Raw genomic sequence first — 25,799 nt, 5'->3', positions numbered from 1 at the left:
TTTTTCCAAATTAACACCCAGTTACTTCCCTCCTTTTATTAAAAGTTTCTTTTCTACACAGACTCTGTGCTTGCGAGTGGGGAAGTATTGCCTCTCAGAGGTGCCCAGGGGTGATGTGTCATTTTCCCAGGTTACTGGGTGGGGGCTCAAACCGGTTTTGTGTTGTATCGATGGAAAGGAACCCCTAGTTATTGAACCCGGCCCTGGTTGCTGCTGGCTCCAACTGTCAGAAGGGTTACATTCACAAAGAAAAACACTGCCAAAGATATCTTCCCCTTTAGTTAATATTACCAGCTGCAGACCCCTTGATCTCGTACACATGGACTTTTTAAGTTTGGAAAGTAATACTAAGAACATTGAAAACATACTCCTGGTAAAGGACCATTTCACCCAATACTTGCAGGCCTTCCCCACTGAGGACTAGAAAGCTGCCACCGTTGCAGAGGTGCTGTGGGAAAAGTTCTTTGTGCATTATTGATTGCCCTGTAGAATCCATTCAGATCCAGGAAAAGATTTCAGAAGTCAGCTTATTAAAGAACTATTGCAAATGACAGGAATGAGGAAATCCAAAACAACTCCTGCCATCCCCAAGAAGACCCTCAGCCAGAGAGATTTAATAGGACCTTGTTAAACATGTTAGGCACCCTGAACCCTAATCAAAAGTTCAAATGGAGTCAGCATGACAGCTTCTTAGTACCTGCCTAAAATCGCACAGGTAAAAACTCACTGGGTATTCCCCATGCCACCTAACATTTGGGAGAGAGGCAGACTGCCAGTGAACTTAGCCTTTGGAGTGTCTGCTGATGGAGCTTACTCTGAAATCTACCTCCAGTGTGTCATCCAACTAAGAAAGCATTAAAAAAGGCCTATAAAATAGCCACAGAAGCAGAAAAGAAAAAGGCAGAGAGTCCAACAAAAGCAAATAAAATGACTGTGTGAGGGATCAAACCCGCAAACCAGAGAGCAGATCCTGACACAAAATCTTGGGCTCCAGGAAAGACATAAGATTGCTGACCATTGCCAGGCTAAACCTACATCACAGAAGAGAAGGTGCCAGGCCTTCTTGTCTACAAAGTTTGGCCTGAGGAGGGGAGAGAACGTAGCAAGATTCTCCACGGAAACCAACTGTTGCCCATTGGACAGCTAGACTCCAGTACTAACACGGCAGTACCAGCACCTGTCCAAAGACCTCCTGTTACTTGGAGCAGGAAGACAGCAAGTTAATCTCAGTCTCCAGTGCCATCTCTCAATATAGCTCATTCAGCGACAGCCAAGGGGAAACCTGTTGCTTCTAATGACGATAATAAGTATAGTTTCCCATGTGGGGAAATGGTTTATGAGCACATCAATCTGATGATGTTTGGAAGGAACAAGACTCGTAATGAAATGAAAACCCTAGTTTCAACAAAACCTTACTGCTATAGGTAAGTTAAACCCTTTGGCTGAACATTTCATTTCACCACAAAATCAAGACGATATGGCCATGGTTATGGAGAAAAATCCTACTGCGGGAGAAGTTGCAGACCCAAGTGTGGAGCCTGAGGTGAGAAGTGCATGCCCTACTGCTGCCAAGGATACAGCTGTACCCGGACAGTCTGGTCAAGAGGTGAAACCTGTCATAAAGTTAATCTATGACTCCCCTGGTGTCTCCTTCAGTGTACTTCTCCCTGTGCTGTATAGGTGGGTGTCAGGAGCATGCTGTCCAATATTAAAACCCACTGTGTAGCGAGGGGGTGTGGCCTCCCTCCCAGACGGTTGGAGAGACAACTGTGACAGCCCCATGGTGGGCAGAGCCAGGACACCCACGCCCACCTCGCCAGAAACAGAGGGATGGGACAGGAACTGGAAATCTAAAAGGCAGGCCCTTCAGCTTAGTTGGGGAGGAGCCGCCAGAGGAGAAGATGTCTCCCACCAGTTGCTGGAGCTGGGACCTGACAGCAAACATTACAGCGCCCGAGACCCGGAGTGACTATCAGAGCTGCTGGTCGCTGGAGACACCGAGAAGTTGCCATTAGCTGTTTATCCTAGCGAGGCGAACGACGACACTGGGACCCAGGTACACCCCCCTGAACAGGAGTGTAGGAATTAGTCCAGGGGAGCCGAATATAGTTCGGCTGTGTTGCTGACTGACATCCGACCAACGTTTTGTGGCTGAATTTCCCTGCTGACCCAGCGGTGGACCACTTCACCACTGCTAGGGCCCTGAATTGGGACCCAGTGTAGTCAGGCAGGCCCAGGTCCTCCTGCCACCCCACTCCTGGGGTGGCAGGCTCCTCACTCTAGGCCAAGAGACCTGTGTTTGTTTGGTGGTCTGCCAGAGCCAGGAACCCCAACTGTGTGCTGCCCCACCTGGGGCTTATAGACATTACTGCTCTACCCCGCCGACTGGCAGAGACCCCAGGTCTAATTCCCCCCTGGAACTGCACCCTCCCAGAGGCCTTGTAGCGAGGGGGCATGGCCTCCCTCCCAAATGGGTGGAGGGACAACTGCGACTGCCTTACACCATTAATGTTGTCCTCAGGTTGTAGTAGGACAGCGTATTTGTGTACATTAATGAAATTGAATTTACGTATCATTTTAAATGTCTATTGAAATTCTTGATGGGAACATCAAGTTTTCCCAGGTGAGGGAGTGTGTAACCCCCTCTTGAATGGATTGTTCCGAACATGTTACACTGAGCGCCTAGGGCAGTGGTCTCCAAAGTGGAGTGCGCAAGACCATCCCTGAGGGTGTGCGGCAGGAGGAGCGCTGCCGGCACGCCTGCGGCAGCTCCTCTACCTTTGGTTCTGCGGCGGCAGGAGGCGCACGCCTGCGGCAGCTCTTCTATGTAGCAGCTCCTCCCTTCTTTTTTCTTCGGTGGCACGCCTGCGTCAATTCTTTTTTTCTCCTGGGGGTGCGCAATCAAAAAAGTTTGGAGACCACTGGTCTAGGGGACTTGCCTCTACACTACAGCAGCAGTGGCAACAGAGGATCAGGATCCTATTCCCCAGACTGCCTAGAGTCCAGGGCAGAGATCGAACAAGCTGGAAGGTACTACCAGAACCAATCAAAAGCCAAAACTCAGAGGCAAAGGGTTTGGTTATACTTCTGGCTTTTTGCTTGTGTTTGGAGCGTAGCAGGGAGAGTAGCATCACAGCCAGGAAGGACCCTTCTACCCTTCACATTCCCACCCATGGGAAGATTTGAAGACCTTTTGGAATTTCTAGGACAATGTCATCTCAGCAGAAATCAAAAACTCAGAAGACTTCAAGTTGCAGTCAGGCTACTGAAAGTCAGCCTAACTGCACACTTAAATCCAGATCAGAGAGGCACAATGACAATCTCCTTGGTGCGAATACAATAGTCTGTAAAAACACCCTTGTTTATTTATTCTGATATTGTGTTTTAAGCGAGCCACTGATTCAGTGCTGCACCATCCATCAAAGACTGAGCCTGAACTCAGTTTTTGCCTCAGCAGATGCTAGCTGCTGGGAGAGGAAGTAGGGTGGTTTGCACTGGCTGTAAATGTTGGGTGGGCGGTAGAATTTATATATGACTAATTTTGTGTTTTGTTGGTTATTGTTTTATTACTCTGGGAACTGATATAGCTATTTTATTTTTGTGTATTCTGACTAATGCTCCTCTGTATGAGTTTGGGTGGTAAATATTTTCCCAAGGAACAGGCCCTCTGTGTTATATTGGAATTGGAAAAGGTTCAGAAAAGGACAACAAAAATTATGAGGAGTAAGGAACGGCTGCCATATGAGGAGAGATTCATAAGACCGGGACATTTCAGCTTGGAAAAGAGACAAACAAGGGGGGATATGTTTGAGGTCTATAAAATCATGACTGGAGTGGAGAAAGTAAATAAGGAAGTGTTATTTACTCCTTTCAGTAACACAATAACTAGGGGTTGCCAAATGAAATTAATAGGCAGCAGGTTTAAAACAAACAAAAGGAAGTATTTTTTCACACAACACGCAGTCAACCTGTGGAACTCCTTGCCAGAGGATGTTGTGAAGGCCAAGACTATAACAGGGTTAAAAAAGGAACTAGATAGATTCATGGAGGATAGGTCCATCAATGGCTACTAGCCAGGATGGTTTCCCTAGCCTCTGTTTGTCAAAAGCTGGGAATGGGCGACAAGGAATGGATCACTTGATGATTACCTGTTCTGTTCATTCCCTCTGGGACACCTGGCATTGGCCACTGTCGGAAGACAGGATACTGGGCTAGATGGACCTTTGGTCTGACCCAGTATGGCCGTTCTTATGTTCTCTGCACTAGGAGGGGTTTCCTTGGGTGGAGGCACAAGGTGCCTTTGTTGCTGAACCCAGGACCCATACCCACACCTCAGGGCTGGGTTACACTCACAACACCACCGTGAAGTAGGCCACTGCTATTACCCCCATTTTACTATGGGAAACTGAAGCACTGAGAGACTTACTGACTTTGCTAAGGTCACATAGGAAGTTTGTGGCAGGGAACTGAACCCAGATCTCCCAAGTCCTAGGCTGGTGCCAATTTTCATCTCCTAACAAGAGTTCCCTTTCTCTGTGCATATACACTTCTGCTTAGCCATAGATACGGGTGCATATTAAACAGTAATTGTTGATTGAATTTTATTATCAGGACATGTTCTGACCATGTCAATAAGGATTCCTTGAACCTGGGAGGGAATAAATCACCACTTCAGTGTGCCTGCCAGTTGTCTGTCCTTCCCTGGCCAGCTCCCTCTATGGAGCTATAAAGAAGGTTGGTAAGTCTCCCAAACTGTAAACACAGCGCTGTCCTTCCCTCTCCCCCTCCCCCCGGATTTCTCCAAACACACAGTTATTTGAATGTAGGGATACAGACAGTTAGTTAATGATTAGGGGAGGGAACATTATCAGACAGGATCAGACCCTGGGTCTATCTAGACCAGAGTCCTGTCTCAGACACTTCAGAGCCCTGAAATATGCAGATGTGGGATAATCTGCCCCTGACAGTAGGTCTCACCCTGGCCTCTCATACTTAGAAATTGTTTTGAGCCCTGAAGCATCAGGTTTTGTATTATTTGACAAATGGTTACCTGGGGGCTATGTGACACATTCTGGGTACCACCTTGCAACATTCAAGCAGTTCAGTGCTATAATGTTATATCCCCCTTGGTTTTTTCCTGGTTCTGGAGAGTGAGGAGGGGAACACATGGCATTTGGACCCAGAGGAACTAAAAGCTCTTGAGGAGACTTCTCCATGAGACGGTGTGATTTTCTAAAAGAGAATCACCTGCTTTTATCAGAGAAGAAAATAAGAATATTAAAAAAGAAATATAAAATCTCATCCCAGATCCGCAGTGGAAAGGAAATACTTTTGTAATCAGTAACCAGTTCTACAGGACAGCTGGGACTTCCCCTGTTGCCCATCCTGGGGGGATGAATAGAGGTGCAGAGAATGGGTCACTACAGACAGACGTGGTCCATCTCGGCGCCACCAAGAGTGTGGTTCTGAAATCTACAGCTTGAAATTTTGACTCTGCCTCTCGGGTCCTTGGGACAGCAGCTCTGTGACAGGCTCCTGGCACTGCACTCCAGCAGTGTCCTTTCTGCCACAATGGGATATGTGCCAACCCAATAGGAAAAGCAGAAATTATTCCATCAGTGGCAGCCACAATAGCACCTGACCCAAAATAGCTTCCCAGAAAGAGAGAGGCAGATTAGGTTAAACTAGCCTGAAAGAGAGCGAAACTCCAGCTGACAATTGACAGGTGTCCGTCTGTGAGGAGGGATTATAAACCGCAGGAGTGAGCTCGCTAGCAGCACTCTGAGGCAGGGCATTCGGCTGCTAACAACCTCATCTCCGCTTTTTTTTGTTTCAAGCACCAACAAATTATGGGGCTCAGTGATGACGAATGGAACCATGTCCTGGGCATCTGGGCGAAGGTGGAACCAGACCTCTCGGCCCATGGACAGGAAGTTATAATCAGGTAGGCATGAAACTGGTGATGGAAGCGTGCCAGAGAGCATGGCTCAAGCGCTTGGTGCATTGGACTTTAGGAATAATATGCTTTTGAGCATCCTTTAGAGGTGTACAGGTGAGAAAGTAAAGAGGGTGTTGTGACTCATTAGCCCTGGGGCTTTAGTTTTCTCTAGCATTTGTATGAACTGACTTCTTTCTTTATTGATCATTTCTAGGGCAGTGGGTTTCCCGTCACTATGGTTTCTGGGTCAAAAGCGTTAACTTTTTAAGGTTCCCCTGCCCCCGGCTCCCCTCCCCAAAAAAGGTCTTGGGTTTTGTTACTCCCTTTGCCCTGATCAGCTAGCCCACTAATGAAGTTGAACTCCAGGTCCCCACTGTCAGAAGCAAAATGTTGGAGTGAGGTGGGTGTCCCTCCCGGGCCTTCCAATTCTCTGCAGTTAGTCCCTCCGGAGGTAGGGAGGAGAAACAGCATGGGAGGATACAAAAAAAGGGGTCGGGGGAAGAGATGAGAGAAAAATTGCATGTGACCAATTTTTATGGAATCTGTGATTTCATCAAATTTGCTGTGATTACCTGTGATTTCCCCCCACCAAATTTCCCCCCGCCTAATCATTTCTTTCTGTTTCCTCTTCGGTAGTCCTCATCCAGCCTGCCACAACCTCAGGACAAACCATCTAGAAAGGTGGGAGGTAGGACCCAAGCTCTTTTTCCAAAGCCCAGCTTAAGTCTGGTCTGAGATGGGGCACTTTCCCACCCCACCCTCCTCCACTGGAATGTGTGATTCTGAGGTTAGGGTGGGAATTCTCCCCAGGCCAAGCTCTAGGGAGGCCCCACAACACTGAGTTTTTGAGCATCTGGGGATGGAGCAGTGAGTAGCATTTCAATGACCTTGAGGTCCCCCTCCAGTGGGATGGACATGTTGGGTTTTGATTCCCCTGGGTGCCATGTTTCAAGTCACATACACCATGAGCTTTAACAGTAAATTGAGATCCCCTTTACGTATCAGTTCTGCCTGTCCAGTTCCAGAGGTTACCAATCCCCATAGGAACATGCTAAAAAATGATGCACATAAACATGTTCTTGGTTAAGTTGCTTTGAGTGCTTTACTTGTGTTATGGTAAGGTCATCTTAACTAAAAGTGGCGCCAATGACGTTGTCGATATTTTAAGAAGGGACTGCTACCAGATTTCTCCCTTAGCCGGTGCTAAATCCCATATACCAGCGGTATGGCGTATACTTGCAAGGGGAGGACGTGGGGCAGATGACTGGAGAATCTATCAGTCTGCTTCCCCTCTTTGAATGAGAATGTTTTCTTTTAAGCATAGCTAAGGAGGGGAGCAACATTGCTTGGCAAATCCATACTCAGCGCCCTTCACTGGAAAGGTCTATACTCTGCTCTTGAAAAATATCCTGAGTGTAGTATTCTTGTATGACAATTTTTGGTTCTGGTAGCAGCCACAGTATGTTAGACGCTTTCCAAACAGAAAAGAAGGAATTGTCCTTGCTCCAAAGAGCTCACAACCGAAAAGACAGACAGAGAGAGGATAGGGGAAATGAATACAGCATAAACAATAAGAAAAGCCAGCCATGGTGGTGTATAGCCACATCTTGGCAATACAGTGTTTTAATAACATAATGGGGAAGAAGTGCAAGGGGTGTTTGTTTTTTGCATAACATACATAGATTATCCCTCACTACCCCAAGACCTAATCAGCCAGCTGGTTTCTTGTAGGAATCAAGAGGGATTTGAATACAGGGAGGCCTTGCAGACGTCTGTTGGCATAGTAGTGTGTTCAGCCTGTGCTAAGGGAAAGAGCTTGTAGGTAGATATCATCCCCTGGGAATATTTTTGGAAAATACTTGACACTTGATGCAGCTGGATGCATTTCAAGCAAAACAAAAATTGCTCGTCAGAGGTATTTTTAGGAGTCCAAAAGATATATCATCTTCGGCAGGCATAATTTAGCCATAGCCAGGCAGAGGGTGAAGGGAGATCCATCAGAAGCATAGAACAATCATAACTTTTCTTCCAATTTAGCAGTGGCATTTTAACAAGGCTAATTGGTCCTGATAGGCTCCTTACATTGCACTGGGTGGAGAGTGTCTGCAACAAATTGCTTCGCTTATAAACTACAATAGCATATAGTTCAAATGATACTAAACGAAGCAATTTCTTGCATGTCCTTCCCTAAGAGATACCTCTGTGCCAGTCATTTCTTTCTGAAACCAACCAGGTCGTGAGGAGGAAACAAACAAGAAGGAAAAGACCCATCTTGATACATGTAGTACCTGATAAAGGACAAAATTGACACAGAAATCCTTTGTTCTGGTAACACTGGTGCCATCTTAAATGAAAGCCCTTTAAAGAATGGTCACCCACATAAAGAATCTTTTTGCTACAAGGCTGTTCCTATTATCCATATACTCGGGGTGTCTGTCAATTTAATCTAACTAATATAATGATGTCGTAAGACTGAGAATCTGGCACGAGACTGAATGGCCCATAGAAGCAGAATTCCCTTCTTACTGCCCTCTAAGGGGTCTCTAGTTAAAGGTGGAGGGACTGACATACCTGCTACTGGCCAATAGCATCATTCCACATGGCAGTGAAACCTGGTGGCCATCACGTTGTGAAAGATGGTTTGGTGGTGAAGGCACTGGACTCAAGAGATGTGGGTTCAATTTCTGGCTGTACCACAGACTCTTCGGGCAAGTCATGTAACCTCTCTGTGCCTCTTTTCCCCATGTGTAAAATAAGGATACCAATAATTTTTTGCCTTTTCTTTATTTGCCTTGTTTATTTGGAGTGTATGATCTTCAGACCAGGGACGGCCTCTTTGCCTGTGTCTGTACAGTACCTAGCTCAATGGAGCCTGATCTTGGTGCTACTGTGACACAAATGATACATACTTATTACGTACGATATGAATAAATAATAGTAATGTGAGCCAGTATTCCCCTTTCATTGTCACTGTAGAGCGTGGGGCAAAAGTGACGTTTCCTTCAGGACTGGCTGCCTGCGGTATCTGTCTCCAACCCCCAGTAAATTCAGCAGGGGAGGAATGGTGACAGGTCTGGTTTTTAACCACCTTCCCACCGTCTCCATTTCAGGAAACAGAGCTCCTGTTTGTAGCTTTGGATGGTGTGGGAAACTTGCCGGCCCTGGGATGGCTGCAGACCTTGTGCTCCTCCAGCTCTTGTTACCCAGTTGCTCCCCATTCTCTAACAGTGCACAGTGGCAGAACCGTGCTGTCAGGTATCAGGCTTAGCTGATGGATGAGTGAGAGAAGCGGTAGGAATTAACACACACTCTCTGCCATGGTGTTGGGAGTGCTGACTGCTGTCTGCACACACACAGGACTCTGGCACAGCATCTACACCTCTCTGTCGAAAGGCTTCTGGTAGCACCTTTGACCATTCTATTTAAGTGCTGTACATGGCTCCCCTGGCTGGGAGGGAGGGGAGAGAGAGATGTCTAATATTGTTCCCTCCTGGTCAATTTAAGAGCAGCGCTGATGGGCTCAGATGGGAACTCAGAATTTAATGGCTGTAATGCCTCATGAAGCAGAGCTTGAAGAAGCAGCCAAGGCATTAAATTGTGTGAATCCTCAGAGCTCCATGGCAGGTGAGGGAAGAAGGGTTTTCTCAGACAAATGTCAGTCACTCCTTCGTGTCCTGGCTGGCCCTGTACTCCTACCCTGATCCTAATATGCTGGTACAATCCCAGGTGACTGGTGCCAAAGGGCTAAACAGCTGTGAAAAACAAGTAAGATGGGCACCTGCTCTGTGACATCATTTGAAAATGTTAAGTGCACTGCCTGCCTGCCTGCCTCTCATGAAGAGAGATGGAGAAGGCTGGGATCGGTCATCTTAGAAAGGAGACAAATATGAGGGCACAGGATTAAATGTTAAAAAATGATGCTTGGTCCAGGGGAGGAGCTTCTGTTCTCCCTGTCTCATAACACAAGAACAAGGGGATGTGCAATGAAATGTAAAACCATCAAATTCAAAGTGGATAGAAGGAAATACTTTTCCACACAATGTGTAATTAGACTGTGGAACTCACTGCCACAGGATGTTGTTGAGGCTAAGAACTTAGCAAAATTCCAAAAAGGATTACGTATTTATGTGGACAACAAGAATAGCCTGAGTTGTCATAGTTATTCCTGAAAACTTGGAAAGGATCTAAAACTTCTTACTTCAAGGCATAGGTGCTGGAATTAGGAGTACCGGGGTGCTGCCGCACTCACTGGCTTGAAGTGGTTTCCATCATATCAGGGTTTACAGTTTGGTTCAATGGCTCTCAGTGCCCCCACTATACAAACTGTTCCAGTGCCCCTGCTTCAAGTGTCAGACTAATCTCAAACAATTGAAGGCCAGGATGAGACTTTCATGGGAGGCAAATCCCACATCTGCTTTCTTATGAGGTTCTTATACCTTCCTGTGAAGTATCTGGTTCTGGCCACTGTCTAAGGGTATGCCTACACTGCAATCGGCGGTGTGATTGCAGTGTGCATAGGGATACCCGATCTCTAGCTAGCTTGGATACCAGAGCAGCAAAGCCACAGTTGCAAGCCTACCAAGAACCCTGGTTAATTACTTGGATGGCTAGCCCATGCTGATGTCTGTTCTGCCTCAGCTTCACTGCTCCAGTAAACAGTCCAGCTAGATTAAAGCTAGCCTGTGTTTGTCTACTAGAGCTGCAATCATACTGCAGTGTAGAGATCGGTTTGATGCTGAAGTAGATGGACATTGGGTTTGATCAAGTCTGGCAATTCCTGTTTTTTTCCTCATCCCACCTTTGCACCTCATGGGTTCCCTGCCTCTGTTCACAGACTCTTTCAGCTTCACCCCGAGACCCAGGAACGCTTTGCCAAGTTCAAAAACCTGACGACGATCGATGCGCTGAAGAGCTCAGAAGAAGTGAAGAAGCACGGTACCACTGTCCTTACCGCCCTGGGCAGGATCCTGAAGCAGAAGAACAATCATGAACAGGAGCTGAAGCCACTGGCAGAGAGCCATGCCACCAAGCATAAAATCCCTGTCAAGTACTTGGAGGTATGGGAATTGGAGAGGGTTTCTTGGGTGAGAGGGGTTCAGTGTGTGTAGAGAATGTGGGCTTGAGTGGGAGGACGGGTTGCACCTCTGCTCACTGATATCTAGTTGGACCTGTATGAGCTCTGTGTGATGTAGGAGGCCACTGTAATATTGGAAGGCTCAGCTCCTGGGGTGTGAGTCCCCATGTTTACATTGCTCACACGCAACCCTTAACAATAACAAACCAGTGGGTGCAGCGCCAGCACCCGTGGAAACCAGATCCTATTAAAACAGAGAGTGACAGCACCCAAGATACTTCTTTGTATTACAGCAGCATCTGGAGGCCACAGTGAAGATCGGAGATCTATTGTGCTAGGCACTATACAAACACAGAGGGAGAGTTTACAGTGTAAATGGACAAGGCAGACAAAGGATGGGAGGGGAAGTGACTTTCCCAGGATCACGAAACAGGTCACTGACAGATCCAGGGCTAGAACCCAGGTGTCTCCGAAGTCCCAGCCTAGTGCTTTATAGGCCACGATGCCTCTCAAATGGCTGAGGGAAGGACTACTGAATTCAGTCCTAGGACTTGCCTATGCAAACACTTAATTTGTGGCCAGCTGGAGTGTAAATCTATCTTGCAGTAGCTTACCACGCACTAAGTGCCTGTATGCACCCTGCTGCCATGCACCAAAAGCTCCCTGATGCACTTTGATCTACTCCCATTTCAAAGCGGGGTAGATCAAAGCGCACTAAAAAACTTTTAGTGTGCGGCACCTGGGTCCACATGGACACTCAGTGCACAGCAGGATTGTGCGGGGTAGATTTACACCCCTGCTTGCTGCGAGCTAAGTGTTTGTGTAGACAACCCCTATCTGCAAATAATTATTTACTGAAAGGTCCCTACTGTGAGTGATGCTTACCTGTCCCTTTTCCTTTCCCTCCCCCCTCTCCTTCTTGACAGTTCATTTGTGAAATCATTGTCAAGGTCATTGCTGAGAAGCATCCCTCGGACTTTGGGGCCGATTCCCAGGCTGCAATGAAGAAGGCCTTGGAGCTGTTCCGAAATGATATGGCCAGCAAGTACAAGGAGTTCGGTTTCCATGGCTAGCGTGCACATCAGGCGACACCTCCATGGAGGCCCAGCAGTGCATCTTAGAATAGCTTCCTAAGCCCCGGTTTGGGTGCCTCTTAAGTGACCATCCAAAGAGTGAGGGGGCGCTTTTGATTAGAGCAGTGTTCAGTCTCTCACCAAAGAGAGGCGCTCACGGTGATATCTGGCTTCACCTAGAGGAGAAATCTGTTTTCTTAGCAAAATAATGTATTTGTTCATTACGGAATGACCTGAGACCTTCTCCCCTGAGCTCGGCCCCAAAGACCCCATCTCATAGCAGAGCCAGAGAGTAGGAGAATGTTCAAGAATAGATGTCTGAGAATGTGTGTGGGAAGGAGAAACTGGGCTTGAACTAAGAACTCTCCTGCCCGCTGCTAGAATTGACACCACAGCTGGCACTGAGGGACAGCCTTGGCCAAGGTCTCCAAAAGGAACTAGGAGTTTTAGGTGCCCAACCAGAGACGCCATAAATGGGCCTGATTGTCAGGAAGTGCTGAGCTCCTGCCCTCTGAAAATCAGGCCTCCATAAGGTCTCACAGTCACCAGTTTGGAAGAACTTAGCAGCCTCACATGAGCCACCAAAGGAGTGAATGGGCTGTGGGGAGTGTCCCACCTCCCCCTAAGAGGGGGTGACAGTCTCTCAAGAGCAGGGATGAGACATGTTAGCAGGTTAGAGGGGAGCTTGTATTGCTACCAATGGTATTATGCCAATTCTGGGGATAAGCACAGCCCTTCAGCTTCTGGGGGCTGGCAAGTGTGTCACTAGTTGCTAAACTCTCATTAGCAAAAGCTCTCAAGAGAAAGTGTAGGACTCCCTTGATCCCCAGCAGCTGCTGCTACGCATTTGAATTTCCATCGCACTGGGTTGTGAATAGTGTGTTTCACAGTAAATAAATATGCTTGCTGTACCGGAGTCTGTGTCTGCTTCTTACGTTTGAGAAGTGCCTAGGTGAGAAGCAGGGGAGGTGGGAAAAAGAGAGAGTAGCAAACACCCAACATTTCCTCTCTGTGACAATCACAGGCCATTGCCCCTGTGGTACCAGTCTACATCTTGAGATGCACTTGGAGTCTGTATGCTTTAGTGGAAATCAAGCTGCCCTGTGGAGGAATAAAAGCCCCTTATATTTGTGTATGGGGGAGACACCCTCAGCTTTGTCATTGCTCAAATACCAGCACAGATTCACAGGCTTATCGGCCTTTAAAACTCCACCTCAGCTGAATTCTGGGTCCCTGACTGCGCTGTGTGGTTTCCTTGACCAAACTCTGTGGCCACTGCTGGGCTGGAGATTCTCCTTGGCCCAGCACGGGTTCTTCCTTTCACAGATGCTCAGCTGGTGCTACTTCTGCAGAGAACTGAAGGTGACACTGTACTCTACTTTCTAGCGGCAGCACATTTCTTATGTAAACTGAAACATGGCAACAAAAGAAATGCAACTTCTAGCTCAAGAGGGTAATAGGGGGCTGCAGCTGGCAGGCAAGTGGTTAAAACTTGCAATGGAAGAAGGACAGGCCAGTGGTTAGCCTAAGACTTGGAAGATCCGAGTGCAATTCCCTACTCTGCCAGACTTCCTGTGTGTCCTTGGGCAAGTCGCTTAGTTTCGCTGTGTCTCGAGATAGTAGTATTTCCCTACCTCAGAGCTGTTCAAATATGCTGAAGATAGCGAGGGGCTCAGTATGATAGTAATAGGGGCTCTAAATACTTCAGAGCGCATTCCCTACTTCAGTGTGAGTGAAATCAGCAGTGACTAAGCCCCCAGTTTCCTTAAAATACAGAAGACTAGCTGAGGTGGTCCTGCTCCTTCTCCATTCAGCTCAGAGGTCCAAAAACCCTCTGCCACTCAGAGGAGAATAGGGGTAAAGTCCTTGATGGAACAGGGAGTATTTCTTACTTTGCTCCCTTTATAAATCCCCACCACTCCAGTTTTGGGTCATGATCAGCATTCTCTGGGAACTCAACCTTTCAGAATCTGGCATTGTTAACTAGCTGGAAGGATCACTGAACTCCCTCTTGCCACCTAGATGAGGTTACAGTCTACTTGGCCCTTGTCTCAGTCAGACCACTAGCAGCTTGCGCATTCTGGCTCGGGGTATAGCAGCCGCTGCAGGAAGAGCAGCATATTAAATATGGGCCTAGGATTGTCAGCTGAACACAACAGGATTCCCTGCCAGCGACAACAGCCGCTGCTTTTGGCTATAAAGCTAGGCTTGGTGGGGAGCTAAATTCTGCAGCTATGGCAGCTGCTTATGTCAGTCCAAGTGGGCCAGCAGCCATCTATGGCTATGTTCATTTAGGGCAGTGTAATGGAGGAGTGGGGCTTGCTGCTGGCTGTGTTGTGTCTGACTACTTGCTGCATACTCAGCATAAGCTGCAGTTCTATTGGGTGAGGTGAGTCTCTACCCTCCCCAGCCAAGCTAGTAGGGAACAATGCTAAGCTCACCTCAGTCGTGTCCTATTGGTTTGGCAGAAAGCCAGTCACCCATTTGTCTGTAGTATGGTAGCATGGAAGCACCCCCAGCTGGTGAGCAGGGCTGTGTTGGGCTGGGCACTGTACAGATAAGACAGTCCCAGCCCCACAGTGTTCACTACCTAGGATTTTGGACAGGCTAAGGTGGTAGCTTTCGCTTTAAATCCTATCCAGCATGCCGATTGCTGGGCCTCACTCACCTACCACATGGCCAGTCCTCTTGCTTCGTGGATTTCCCCCTCCAGTAACTGGTAGCACTGGCGTGCACGTTAGTAACTAAATGCTGCGATGTTGATCACTGGCTCGTTGCAGGCGAGGATGGAGATGGTTAATTATGTTATAGGGCGAGAACAATAAAACACCTCTCGTGGGCACTGTACCCGGCTTTGTCCCACCAGGTGCAGCTGATGTGAGGAACAGTGCCTAGAACATCAGTCATTTCTTCAGCCCAAACACCTAAACCCTCATCCATTTGAGGATATTTGAACATGCTGAGACTGCTTGGGGTCTGGGCAATGTCCCAAGAGCACAGAGTCTGCACCATGGTTGTTGCTAGACTAAAGGGTGCTGCCCCAGTGCTCTGTACCCAGTGCAAAGTGATGTAAAACGCTGCCAGCTCAGCATAGTTACAGGTTATGGTCACTTGCCTTGGACGTGGAGAATCCAGCCAGAGGCTATAGGGGACTGGCAGAGGGGTGCATGTGTCCGTCCTAGAAGTGACAAAGTAAATGGAAAGAGAAGTCCAGGTCAGACTTGTCTCACAAAGGCTTATAAGTTTCAGAGTAACAGCCGTGTTAGTCTGTATTCGCAAAAAGAAATGGAGTACTTGTGGCACCTTAGAGACTAACCAATTATAAATGTGTCTAGCTGAGCATGTGTGAGAAGAGAGAGCCATGGAGGCCCGTTTGTTAGCACATAAATTCACTCCCTGCCTCTGTGACCCTAATCATGGCAGGGTCTATCTCTCAGTCCTGTGACTTGCATATAATCCCTTTGCAAATGTCAGCAAAGGTGACTTTGTGGCTTTTTAAAGAGCTGTTTTATAGACGCTTGGCTGAGTTGCACCAAGGTCCTTCCCCAGCTTGGCTGCTCTCACTCCATAAAGATACAAGCAAAACAAGCATCTTCTGCCACCCCAGGAAGCACTGAAGCTGCCTTTTATGGCAAACAGTAGCAAACAGAGGCACCTCCCTGGTATGTCGTGCAGTCCAGGCTCTTGCATGTGTCCACAAGCACTACGGTGATTTCCAGCTCAATAGCCATGCATTCAAACTACGGTGCATGTTCGGGTCATGGTGATCAGCCATAGCTGTGCCTCATCTCCCTCATCCAAACGATCCTGCTGCCTCAGCTCTTGCTGGGGCAAATGGAGATTTAGTAGCACCAAGTGTTGCACTAGTTGGTGATGGATTGTTTCCGAGACTGTTTGTTTTCCCCGGGAAGCGCAGTACAAATATAGCATGCGGGGGCCCTGCTCTAATATTACAGCCTTGTTGTGGCCCGGTCACACACTGAATCAATTGAATAGTCTGGGCTGGAAGACCTCTTAGCTTCTAGTTCTGGTGTTTTCTCTATGCCTCCTTGTTTATCTGAACAGCAGCTCCGTGGGCTGACAGTGGTATTTGTTTGGAACTCCTAGTGCGAGAACGGGAACCTCATTTACTCTGTCCCTTTCTCATCTGCTCCATCCCCCGCCCCCTTCCAAATTCCACAGTAGATTCTCCCACAATCCCACCGTAGGCATGGAAAATTACTGGTGTTGACATCATGCTAACGCAGTGGGGGGGGCTCTGCCTTGGGCCTACGTGAGAGCAGTCCCGTCCTGCAGGCTCTTGGTGAGCTCTTGGGTTATCGAGAGAGTAGCTGATATGTCAGAATGGTTCTGTCTCTTCTCACTCACCCCCTCCGCTGGATGAACATATACAGGAATAGTCAAGCTACTCAGAGGAAACCCTTTGGGGGATGCAGGATGTCACGTATTTACTGGGAGCGGGCAGAGAAGGGGGAAAACTAAACGGGACAGAAAGAGTGAAGGTAAAGCACAGCTGGAAAGAAAAGAAAACTGCAGAAATTGCTACCAATGGGCTATCAAGCCAGGTCTCTTCCCTTGGACAATAGCTAGTTCCATGAGCTTCAAAAAGTTGCTCATAATTTTTCACTGCTTTACAGTGGGCAGGAGGGGAGGAACATGTCCTGATCCCACTGATGATTCATTTATGATCTGTTGCAGGGAGATATTGAGACCGTTTAGTATGGCTACTCTCACTTCAGCAGCTAGTCTTCTTATTACCCTTGTAAAAAAAATCTTATATGCTTTTTGTCTCTATATTGTCATGTGTCAGTAAGTTCCACAGGTTAATCATAGCACATCAAGTTTAAACTGCTCATCCTCACTTTTCTGCTCTTACATAATTCTTCTGTGTCCAACATCTCAGACCTACTCAACTTATTGTAAGCTCTTCTCCCGGCCCTTCCCTGGTCTATCAAAAAAGGCAGGCTTGACACCGGCTTGGTCTCCTTCCATTCTTGTCCCTATGACTTTTTCTATGCTCCCTCTGTAAATGAAATGACCTCCTAGTCCCAGTTCATGAAGCCACCAGATGCACATTCATAGATTAAAAAAATCCTTAACATGGTTCCTCCTGTGGTTTTCCAGCACATTCTTCCTAGGTCTCTTTTAGATTGGAAGCTCTTCAGAGCAGAGGCTGTCTGTCTGTGCATCTTGTCTGGGATGGAGCACGTTATGAGTATTTAATTAATGATAAGGTATTCTGGTTTATTATCTATTTTGAATCCATTGTTTTTTAAATCGGAGTACCCATCTGTTATTGAAGCATGACTTAGTAAATGGGCACACCTGCTTAGCCTTCTTCCTGCTATTCATTATATTATTGCTGTCTCATTTAGATCTAGGACGCTTCACTTCCCGCAGAGAACGACTTGGGCAGTAGTCCCATGTGCTCTTAAACAATTCCATCCCCGAGGTGGTCACCTTTAATTGGTAGATGAGACGATTCCTGTACCCAGCTGTGCAGCTACTCCAGTGATCCGGTATAGCTAACCAGACAGATTACAGATGCTGTCTGTAGGTATATCTACACTTCAAGTTGTGTAATTTCCAGCTCAAGGAGATCGATTCATGCTAACTCTGATTGAGCTAGTGCATTAAAAATTAGTGAGGGGCTAGAGGCCCCAAAATCTGTAGGTGGCACATTCGCAACGCTAGCTATGTAATCAGGTGGCTGCCGTTACAGCGACATACTGAAAATAGTGTTAGCTCATCAGAGCTAGTGCAGGGATAACTCCTGGAGCTGGAAATGACACCTCCAGCTTGAAGTTTAGATTAGATGACAGAGTGTGGTTAAGAGCTTTGGGTTTAGTTTGGAAGAAAAGGCTCTGGAGACATACGCACTATTATCCTTAGAACTCTGTATAGTGGCTTAGTCTTCTCCTTCCCAAAGAAAAAGCCCTGGTCTGCAAAGAAAATGGCCACAGGTGCTGTGAACATCAGTGGCAGGCCAAAGCAGAACGCTCCAAGCCCCTGGAGTCACTAAGCTAGATATTTATATATACAAACAGAAAGAAGGGAGCAGCCTGTCTTTTGAGGGCACAGCGGGTGCCAGCCATCTGGGGTACAATTAGGAATCACCTTTTCACTCAGATCCATTTGCTCTGCATTTAGCCTCCGCATAAGGTGCTATGGATTCTAGTGGGAGCTTTTAGGCTACCATCAGCCATGTCCCGAGCTATTAGTGCACAGCGTTCCTGCTGTCAGACTGAACTATACCTGCTGTGATTTGGACAAAAAGCCACTGGCTTGAGACGACTCAACATACTCCACTTGCAATGTAACAGAAAATGGAAACCAGGCCTTTGTGTGTTAACTTACTGAACCCCGAGTCCCCAGTAGTGGTCCCTTTTGTGGCAACGGCTGTGATCTCTTTAAAGCACCAACACTTCAAATCACAGTTCCCAGCAGCAGGGGTAGAGAGTAAGGTATCAATGGAAGCAAGTAAAAAAAAAAAAAATTGACATCCCTCCCCCACCCCCATGCTGGTATCCATCCTGGTTGGCAGTGGTTAGTAGACCCTGCCACTTGAGGGCATGACTTGGTTTCTGGCTTTAGTGTGTTATGGCTATGGGGAAGGGAGGCTGGATTTCCTGGAGAAATTGTGCTGTGATTTGTATGCCTGCGTCATTCTCCTTTATTTATCCCCAGGGAGAGGGAGATGGTCCTATCCCACTGACTAGATCTACATTCACAAAGACATCATGACTAAATCCACATGGCATGACTGCCAGACTGAACTCTGATTTAACAGCAGTGCACTCATTTTCAGATCAGCAGTTTGGCCTTACAGGTGAGCTTTAAACAGCATGGGGAGGGTGCATACATATGGTGGGGAACAGAAGGGTCTTGGACAGCCTGATTTATAGAAGAACTAGCTTCAATTTTCACAACCTCTTATCTAACTCTGTATAGTGCTGTAGCAATATTATTAGTGTGAGCTATGCACGAGTGTAAGGAGTCCAGTAAAGGCAACAAAAGCAAGCTGCTCTCTCTCCTGGCACAATATATGTAACAACCAGGATATCATGGAGGCCCCGTAGGAGCTCTATAGATAAGGTTGTGTAGAGATTTCTGTTTAAAGCAGGACTAAAGTCCATTTGTTTTGAATTTCAGCTTAGGTGCTGATGCTCAGTTACTCAGTTCCTGCGGGTACAGAGGATAGGGCAGGAATGGGGGTAGGGAAGGAGAAAAGGGGCTTTGAGTTAGGTTTGTGCTCCCTGTGTTGTGGGACAGCCAATGGCCTGCCTGCCTCCAATGCAAGCTAGAGCAGCCGCAGGGCTGCTCTTACATATGTGCTGTTTCCCCTGGAAGCAGTGACTAGCTGGAGTGTGATGGATTCTGGCCACCTCTCCTCTTGGCTCTGCCTTGCACAAAAAGCCACTGGCTTGAGACCATTCAACATGTTCCACTTGCAATGTAACAGAAAGGGGAAACCAGGCCTCTGTATATTAACCTACTGCACCCCGAGTCCTTGATGGCAATGACTGTGATCTCTTTAAGTGCTCAGACTCCAAATCACCATTCTCAGCAACGAGTATAGAGAGTACGATATCTGGAAGCAAGTCAAACAAATAACCCCATCTAATGCTACTGCCTCATCCAGTCCACCTATATGTTTGCTGAGAGAAGATTCTCAGAGTGCTGTTTCCACTCTACCAATCGTTGTGTAACTGAGAATCAGTCCCTTAAGTCTCCAAATTATGCACTGCTAAGCAGGAGACAACTGAGTTTTTTGGGTAAGCTGCCATTGCCTTCCGTGCTAGCTTCTGCCTTCGGCTTTTGATTGGTTCAGAGGAGCGCTGGCTGACCTTTCCCAGCTTCCTTTCTGAAGAAGTTGGCTCTCTGTTGCTTTCATAACTGGATAGGAAGGCTGAGGTCATGTGACTTTGCCCCTTAAACTACAGACAATTGTCTATATGAAATTGCCTTTTTACTGAGTAATGTGACTTCCAGCACAGCCAGGACTTATTGTAATTACATCACTAGTTTCTTTAGGGAGCCATTCTGAACCATTTCTTCTTAGCTTGAGGTAGAACCACGGCTGGGGGAAACAGACACCCACCCTTCCAGCCTGAGAGGAGGCTTAAGTGCTCAATGCTAAAATGATCAGAGAATAGTTCTCTCACAGAGCCTGAGTTTGTGGTCACATATGGGTATCCCAGAGCATGGAATTCTAGCAAGAGTGCCTGGAAGAGATGTGTGGTGGAAACAAGCAGTTGGTAAGAAAACAGAGGATTAAATAGTGCTTTCCCCTTGGTTGCTCTTAGCGGCTTGACAGCTGCACCATCTGGAGGGAGCGATGTTAAACAGACTTCCCTTCAGAATGTGTCCCAGTACAGAACTAAGGATTAGAGGAGTTGTCCTGCACACAAGACCTTAAAATGCCTAGGGTACTTTCAAACTGTTATATGCACGCTAGAGGTCCTGGCCATGACTGGTATCCTAATCAAACAGATTTTGTTGTCTATCAGGCTACATGAGCAATGGCTGGACCACATAATAGTTGCCTGCACAGTTAGTATCTATGCATAGCTGTGTGTCATAATGACAACAGTGCTTTGAGATCTCCAGAGTCATTCTTTCCCCACCCTCCATTTTTTGATCCTTTTCTTTGGAAGCAGCTATTGGTATGAAATTCTCCATTTCACCTCATGGGGATCACTGTGTCTGGTCTCATATTTTCCATTAGACAGACTCTTTCATAACCTCCCATGAGACACCATCCTACTACGCAAATGAGAACTGCCCTCCCTTATCTCGCAAGGAGCAGCTTCTGTCAGAGGCCTTGTCATAGCTATAATTTGTTAAGCACAGACCATGTACTTGGGCACTGTACAAGACAAGAGATGACAAGTTTTCTGCTCCAAGTAGCTCATCTGCTGACCGAGTGGAACTGAGAGAGACCCATGCCTTGCCACCAGACCACTAAGCTAGAGGTGCTGAGACTGTAATCTCAGAGACTCCTCTTCACAGACGTCAGCACAGCCAAGGACATCACAGAGGCTTATGCTAATGACATCAGACCAACACAGTGGAAGTGCTGAGCAAGTGTTAGCTCAGAGGCTAGTCCATCAAACTTGAGATGCTGAGCCAAGAACTTCAAACTTTGCCTCAACAATAGCCCCGCAAGATAGCCTGACATAGTCAATAACCTTACAGATGTCCAGGCCTTCATGTAAGGCCAGAAAAGCTGACAATGTTGATCCAATGACCCTACAGAGGGCTGTCCCTTAACATCAGGCCAGCAAGTTAGAGGTACTGAACCAGTGAGCTCAGAGGCCTATGCCATGATGTTAATCCAATAAGGTATAGATGCTTAACTGGTAAATAACTCCACAGAGGCCTGTGTCTTCAAATAAGCCAGCAGTTCAGCAGAGGCACAAGAGTGCCTTTGCAGAGGTCTGTGTTTTGACATCAGCCCCTCAAGGTAGGGAGCCAAGTGGCAGTGTAAGTAAGCAGCAGTGCCTTGGAAAGCAGCTTTCTCAGAGCATCTCCCTTTCTTCGCCCAGGGAAGGGAGAATTCATCAGGTGAGGGACTCTGAAGTGGGAGCCCAGGAGCAGAACTGACTGAAATTTTTTAAATGAAAAGTTTCCTTCACCTTGAAAACTGGCCTTTTTTGAAAAAAGGGCATTTTAATGAAAAACTGTCACCATTTTCCACATTCTTTTTTTGTTTTTCACCAATCATGACTTTATCAGAATTGATTAAAAAAAAAAACAAACCCCAAACATTCCTGACATTTTTTGTTTAAACAAAAAATTACTTCAAGAACCATTTTGATAGTATGTGGATTTAAATGTTTCATTAAAAGCTTTCAGGATTTTTTTTAAAAATAAGGTTGTGCAGAGCCCTGCCAAAGGAACACAGCTTCAGCATTTCCCACAAAACTGCATGTGCACTTTTCAGCCAGCTCTAGCGGGGAGATTCGGGGGCTCCACGCATTCCTGCTGCTAGATGTGCCAGCACTGGCATCTGAGAGGATTACTCACACTGGGAATTCCTTATGTGTTTCCTCTCTCCTGCAGGAAGATCTGGTTTCCTCCTCAGTCTAGAGGGGCAAAGAGAAAGGAAACCACTTTCAGCTGTCCCTTCTTCCCAGGAGTAAAGGGACAGATCTTACCACTGGCAGAGTCCATGGGAAACCAAATGGCCCTATAAGTGCCTGCTCCCTTCCTGGTACTGCATGGTGCGGAGGGCAGCTGGGAAAACAATTCACAGCTCCACCCACTGCCTAGGAACGGGCAGGCAAACACCGCAGGTGTTTTGCTGGCTGTCACCCGCTTTGGGGACAGGCAGTGGTGCAAGTAGAATTCCTTTTTTACCAGTACTCTGCACCAGCTAAAGGGGGGGGGGCGGGGAATCTCCGCACATGACTTCTCATGTGACCCTGCCCCAGCCCAGGGCCCTGTGCTCTCCCCATCCCCTCCCCATGATCCCTCCCGTGTTAGCTGGGGGGGCTCTGTCCTCTTCCCGCTGGGCTGGAAACTTCTGAACCGCAGGGTTCTCCAGAAATGCAGCGGGGAAAGGAGCAGAACGTGGGGCCAGCAGGCGGCCCTGCGCCGGCACCTCCTCCAGCTGTACCGCCCCCAGGCCCTTTCATGTAGCTGTGTCTCCTGAGTCCAGGGAGGCAAGGCTAGGGGCGGTACAGCCGCGCCAGAGGAGCTGCCGGCATGAGGTTCTGCTCCTTTTGCTGCTGCAGTTCCCGGGAGAGCCCTGAATCGCAGAGCTCTCCTGGGAACCACAGCGGCGAAAGGAGCAGAACGTCTGGCGGCCCCCACCGTGCAGACCCCAGACAGGAGACGCAGCGTCAATTCAGGGCTCTCCCGGGAACTGCAGCAGCACCCCACGCCGGCAGCACGATGTCCAGCCAATGCAATGGACTAGCTCTTACTTTAGTCTGCTTTAACCACTCAGTCAGAAGAAAGCCCACCAATCAGACAGAGCACACCCAAGCTCCAGCCTCTTGGTGTTCACGTAGTTCCTGGGTTTGAGAGGCAGTGGGTTCAGCATTCTTACTGGTGTCTGTCTATGGTGGCAGGCTCCTGAGAGGCGAACGGTTGATGCCTGGTGAACTCTGATAAGAAGGGAGTTCCAGGGCTAGGGGCAGCATCACGGTAGTCAGATTAGGGGAAGGATATGAACACAGTGGTGAGGTGGAATTCAATGGCAGCTAAAGAATATGGGACATACTGAGCTGACGGTAAGTTACGGGGCTCAGTACAGGAACTGTTGGATGAACTGCAATGGCCTGTGCTATGCAAGAAGACAGACTAGATGAGCTAATGGACCTGTCTGGCCTTAAACTCTGTTCATTTTGCACAAAAGAGGAGGCCTCGCAGCCCAGTTCTGATGGCTGTCACCCCACATCTTCATTTGGTGTGGTGAACAGATGTTGCATTATCTTGTGGTGACAGCATACAGCAGGAGGACACTAGATACTATGGCCCCGCTCCACAAAGGTACTTAGGTGCCCCAAGCCCAAATTTAGGCATCTAAGTGCCAGGTTTAGGTTCCACTTCGATCCACAAAACTTTTGCCAAACACTCAGCGGGTAAGTTTTGAAAGTAAAAATTCCCTCAACACCCAAGTTTCTGCCTCTGGTCATGCATCCTGCTGCCTCACTCTAGGCACCCAGATGGGTGCTCTAACCATTGGACTACAGAATCTCTCTCTCACTGGACCAATGATTGTTCGACTGTGGATAATTCTAAATAGTCATTGGGCCAGACACCAAGAGAATGACTCTTGTCCAGCGGTCAGGGCACCCATCTGGGAGATGGGGGGCCCCCCGGACCAGTCCCCCCTGCTCCAGCTACTCTTATTATTTATCCACAGGGGAACAGCTTCAACAGGCAAAACTGAGGGAGTCTTACATGAAAAGATCCCAGAGCTCAGTGGTTAGATACTCTCCTGAGAGGTGGGAGATCCCTGTTCAAATTCTTTCCTGTCCTCTGACGGGGTGCGGGGATTGAATCTTAGGCTCTCACCTCCCAGGCAAATGCTCTAACTACTGGCTAAAAGTTATAAGGTGGGCACTGGCACTGCTCCTAGTCCCACCAACCTCAATTTTGTGTGGAGCCATGTAGGTGTCTAACCACAGGTGAGAGGGAAGGGTCTTACAACACATTGGTGGTCAGCATTTCCCATGGGCTAGCTTAGGCAGCTCCCTGCCTAACATGTTAACTTTTGTGGATCATCACAAGGCACCTCTCTCTCCCCATTCATTGTATGGGCAGCCCAGGTGCCTAACTCACTCTTTGTGGAGCGCAGTGGTATTCCTGGTGCCTAAAAAGGTTAGATGCCTTGAGTCTGAGTGTTGCATAGGGTTGCCAGGTGTCCTGTTTTCGACTGGAATGCCCAGTCAAAAAGGGACCCTGGCAGCTCTGGTCAGCACTGCTGACCGGGCTCTTAAAAATCCAGTCAGCGGCACAGCACGGCTCAGACAGGCTCCCTGCCTGCCATGGCTCTGTGCAGCTCCTGGAAGCAGCGGCATGTCCCCGCTTTGGCTCCTATGCTAGGGGGGCTGTGCATGCTGCCCCACACCTCAAGCGCCAGCTTCGCAGCTCCCACTGGCTGGGAACCTCCTTCAGCAGAGGCCCATTCCCTCCTCTCTCCACTTCCTCCAGCTAAGTCTTCTGTTTCTGGGAATGAAAAGGCTTTCTTGGTTTAGAGAGTTACCCCACTGGGCCAGGTGCTCAAGCAGAGAAGCTGAAGTTCTCCCAGTCATCTGCTTAGACCAGGGGATTGCAGCCCTCCCTTCCCCCCCAGAAAGGTTTCTGGGAAGAGAGTCTATTCAAAGTCAGTGACCTTACTGGCAGACAGCCCAGTGTCCCAGCAGGGGAGAGTCATACAGTTGTTGGCTCTGTCAGCGTCAGCTTTCTAGGAGGTGCCCCCATGCCCTCTGCAGGAGCACAGTGTGTCCAACGCCACCTTTATGTCTTAACCCAAGATGGAGGATACAATGTAAAAGGACTTTCACAAAACAAAATGGCATTTACAAGTTGACACGGACGTATTCCCTCAGACTGTCACGGTGCTGGTTAGCGATTCATGGGGTGGGAGGAGGGACATACTCCTAGGAACCAAAAGCCAAGGTCAGGTTTGGAAATAGACAGTCAGTCCCCATGCTCAAATAGACTGACAGGGCAGTAAAGTCTGCCTCATGAGCTCTGCATTTGTACAGCAATTGCCTATTGGGTCAGAAAGAGTCTCATAAAAATAACTCACACATAGGCTAGGGTTGCCAGGTGTCCAGTTTTTGACTGGGCGTTCTGGTTGAAAAGGGACCCTGGTGGCTCTGGTCAACACCACTGATCGGGTCGTTAAAAGTCTGGTCAGCAGCACAGCGGGGCTGAGGTAGGCTCTCTGCACGGCTCCTGGAAGCAGTGACATGTCCCCCTCTGGTTCCTATGTGTAGGGGGATCCAGGGGGCTCCCCGTGCTGCCCCAAGCACTGGCTCTACAGCACCCATTGGCCAGGAATCTTTTTTTTAAACTAAGTAAGTAAACAAACATTTTGCCCCCTCCATCCCAAAAAAGAAATTTAGTTCCAGTTTGTTGAAAGGCACCCACTTCAAATTCTTTCCGTCCTCATGGGGCTGGATTCAAAGTACAGATGAACTGACATGACTCTGGGAGCCACAAATTCCTGGAATGTACTTGCAATCCTGCCTCC

The 25,799-nt window shown here is 47.9% G+C and overlaps 2 protein-coding genes across 2 annotated transcripts in view; one reads left to right on the top strand and one right to left on the bottom strand.

Annotated features, from left to right (window-relative positions):
- LOC144259349 (apolipoprotein L6-like) overlaps window positions 1–23,133 on the bottom strand; it is a 48,410-nt gene extending 25,277 nt beyond the window's left edge. Inside the window, exons 1-2 of the mRNA XM_077807559.1 lie at window positions 23,017–23,133; window positions 22,115–22,173 (exon numbers count right to left, since the gene is read on the bottom strand). The gene's annotated coding sequence lies outside the window, so the exon portion shown is untranslated. The remainder of the gene's footprint in view (window positions 1–22,114; window positions 22,174–23,016) is intronic.
- Window positions 1,901–12,966, top strand: MB (myoglobin). The gene is made up of 5 exons (XM_077807558.1): window positions 1,901–2,056; window positions 4,612–4,734; window positions 5,838–5,944; window positions 10,773–10,995; window positions 11,939–12,966. The coding sequence occupies exons 3-5, from the start codon at window positions 5,850–5,852 to the stop codon at window positions 12,083–12,085; spliced, it is 465 nt and encodes a 154-aa protein (XP_077663684.1). The 5' UTR covers window positions 1,901–2,056; window positions 4,612–4,734; window positions 5,838–5,849; the 3' UTR covers window positions 12,086–12,966.
- Window positions 23,134–25,799: the final 2,666 nt, after the last annotated feature.

Source organism: Eretmochelys imbricata, chromosome 1 (assembly GCF_965152235.1).
Source record: "Eretmochelys imbricata isolate rEreImb1 chromosome 1, rEreImb1.hap1, whole genome shotgun sequence".
NCBI classification, from domain to species: Eukaryota; Metazoa; Chordata; order Testudines; family Cheloniidae; genus Eretmochelys; species Eretmochelys imbricata.
This window is presented reverse-complemented; position numbering and strand designations above follow the sequence as displayed.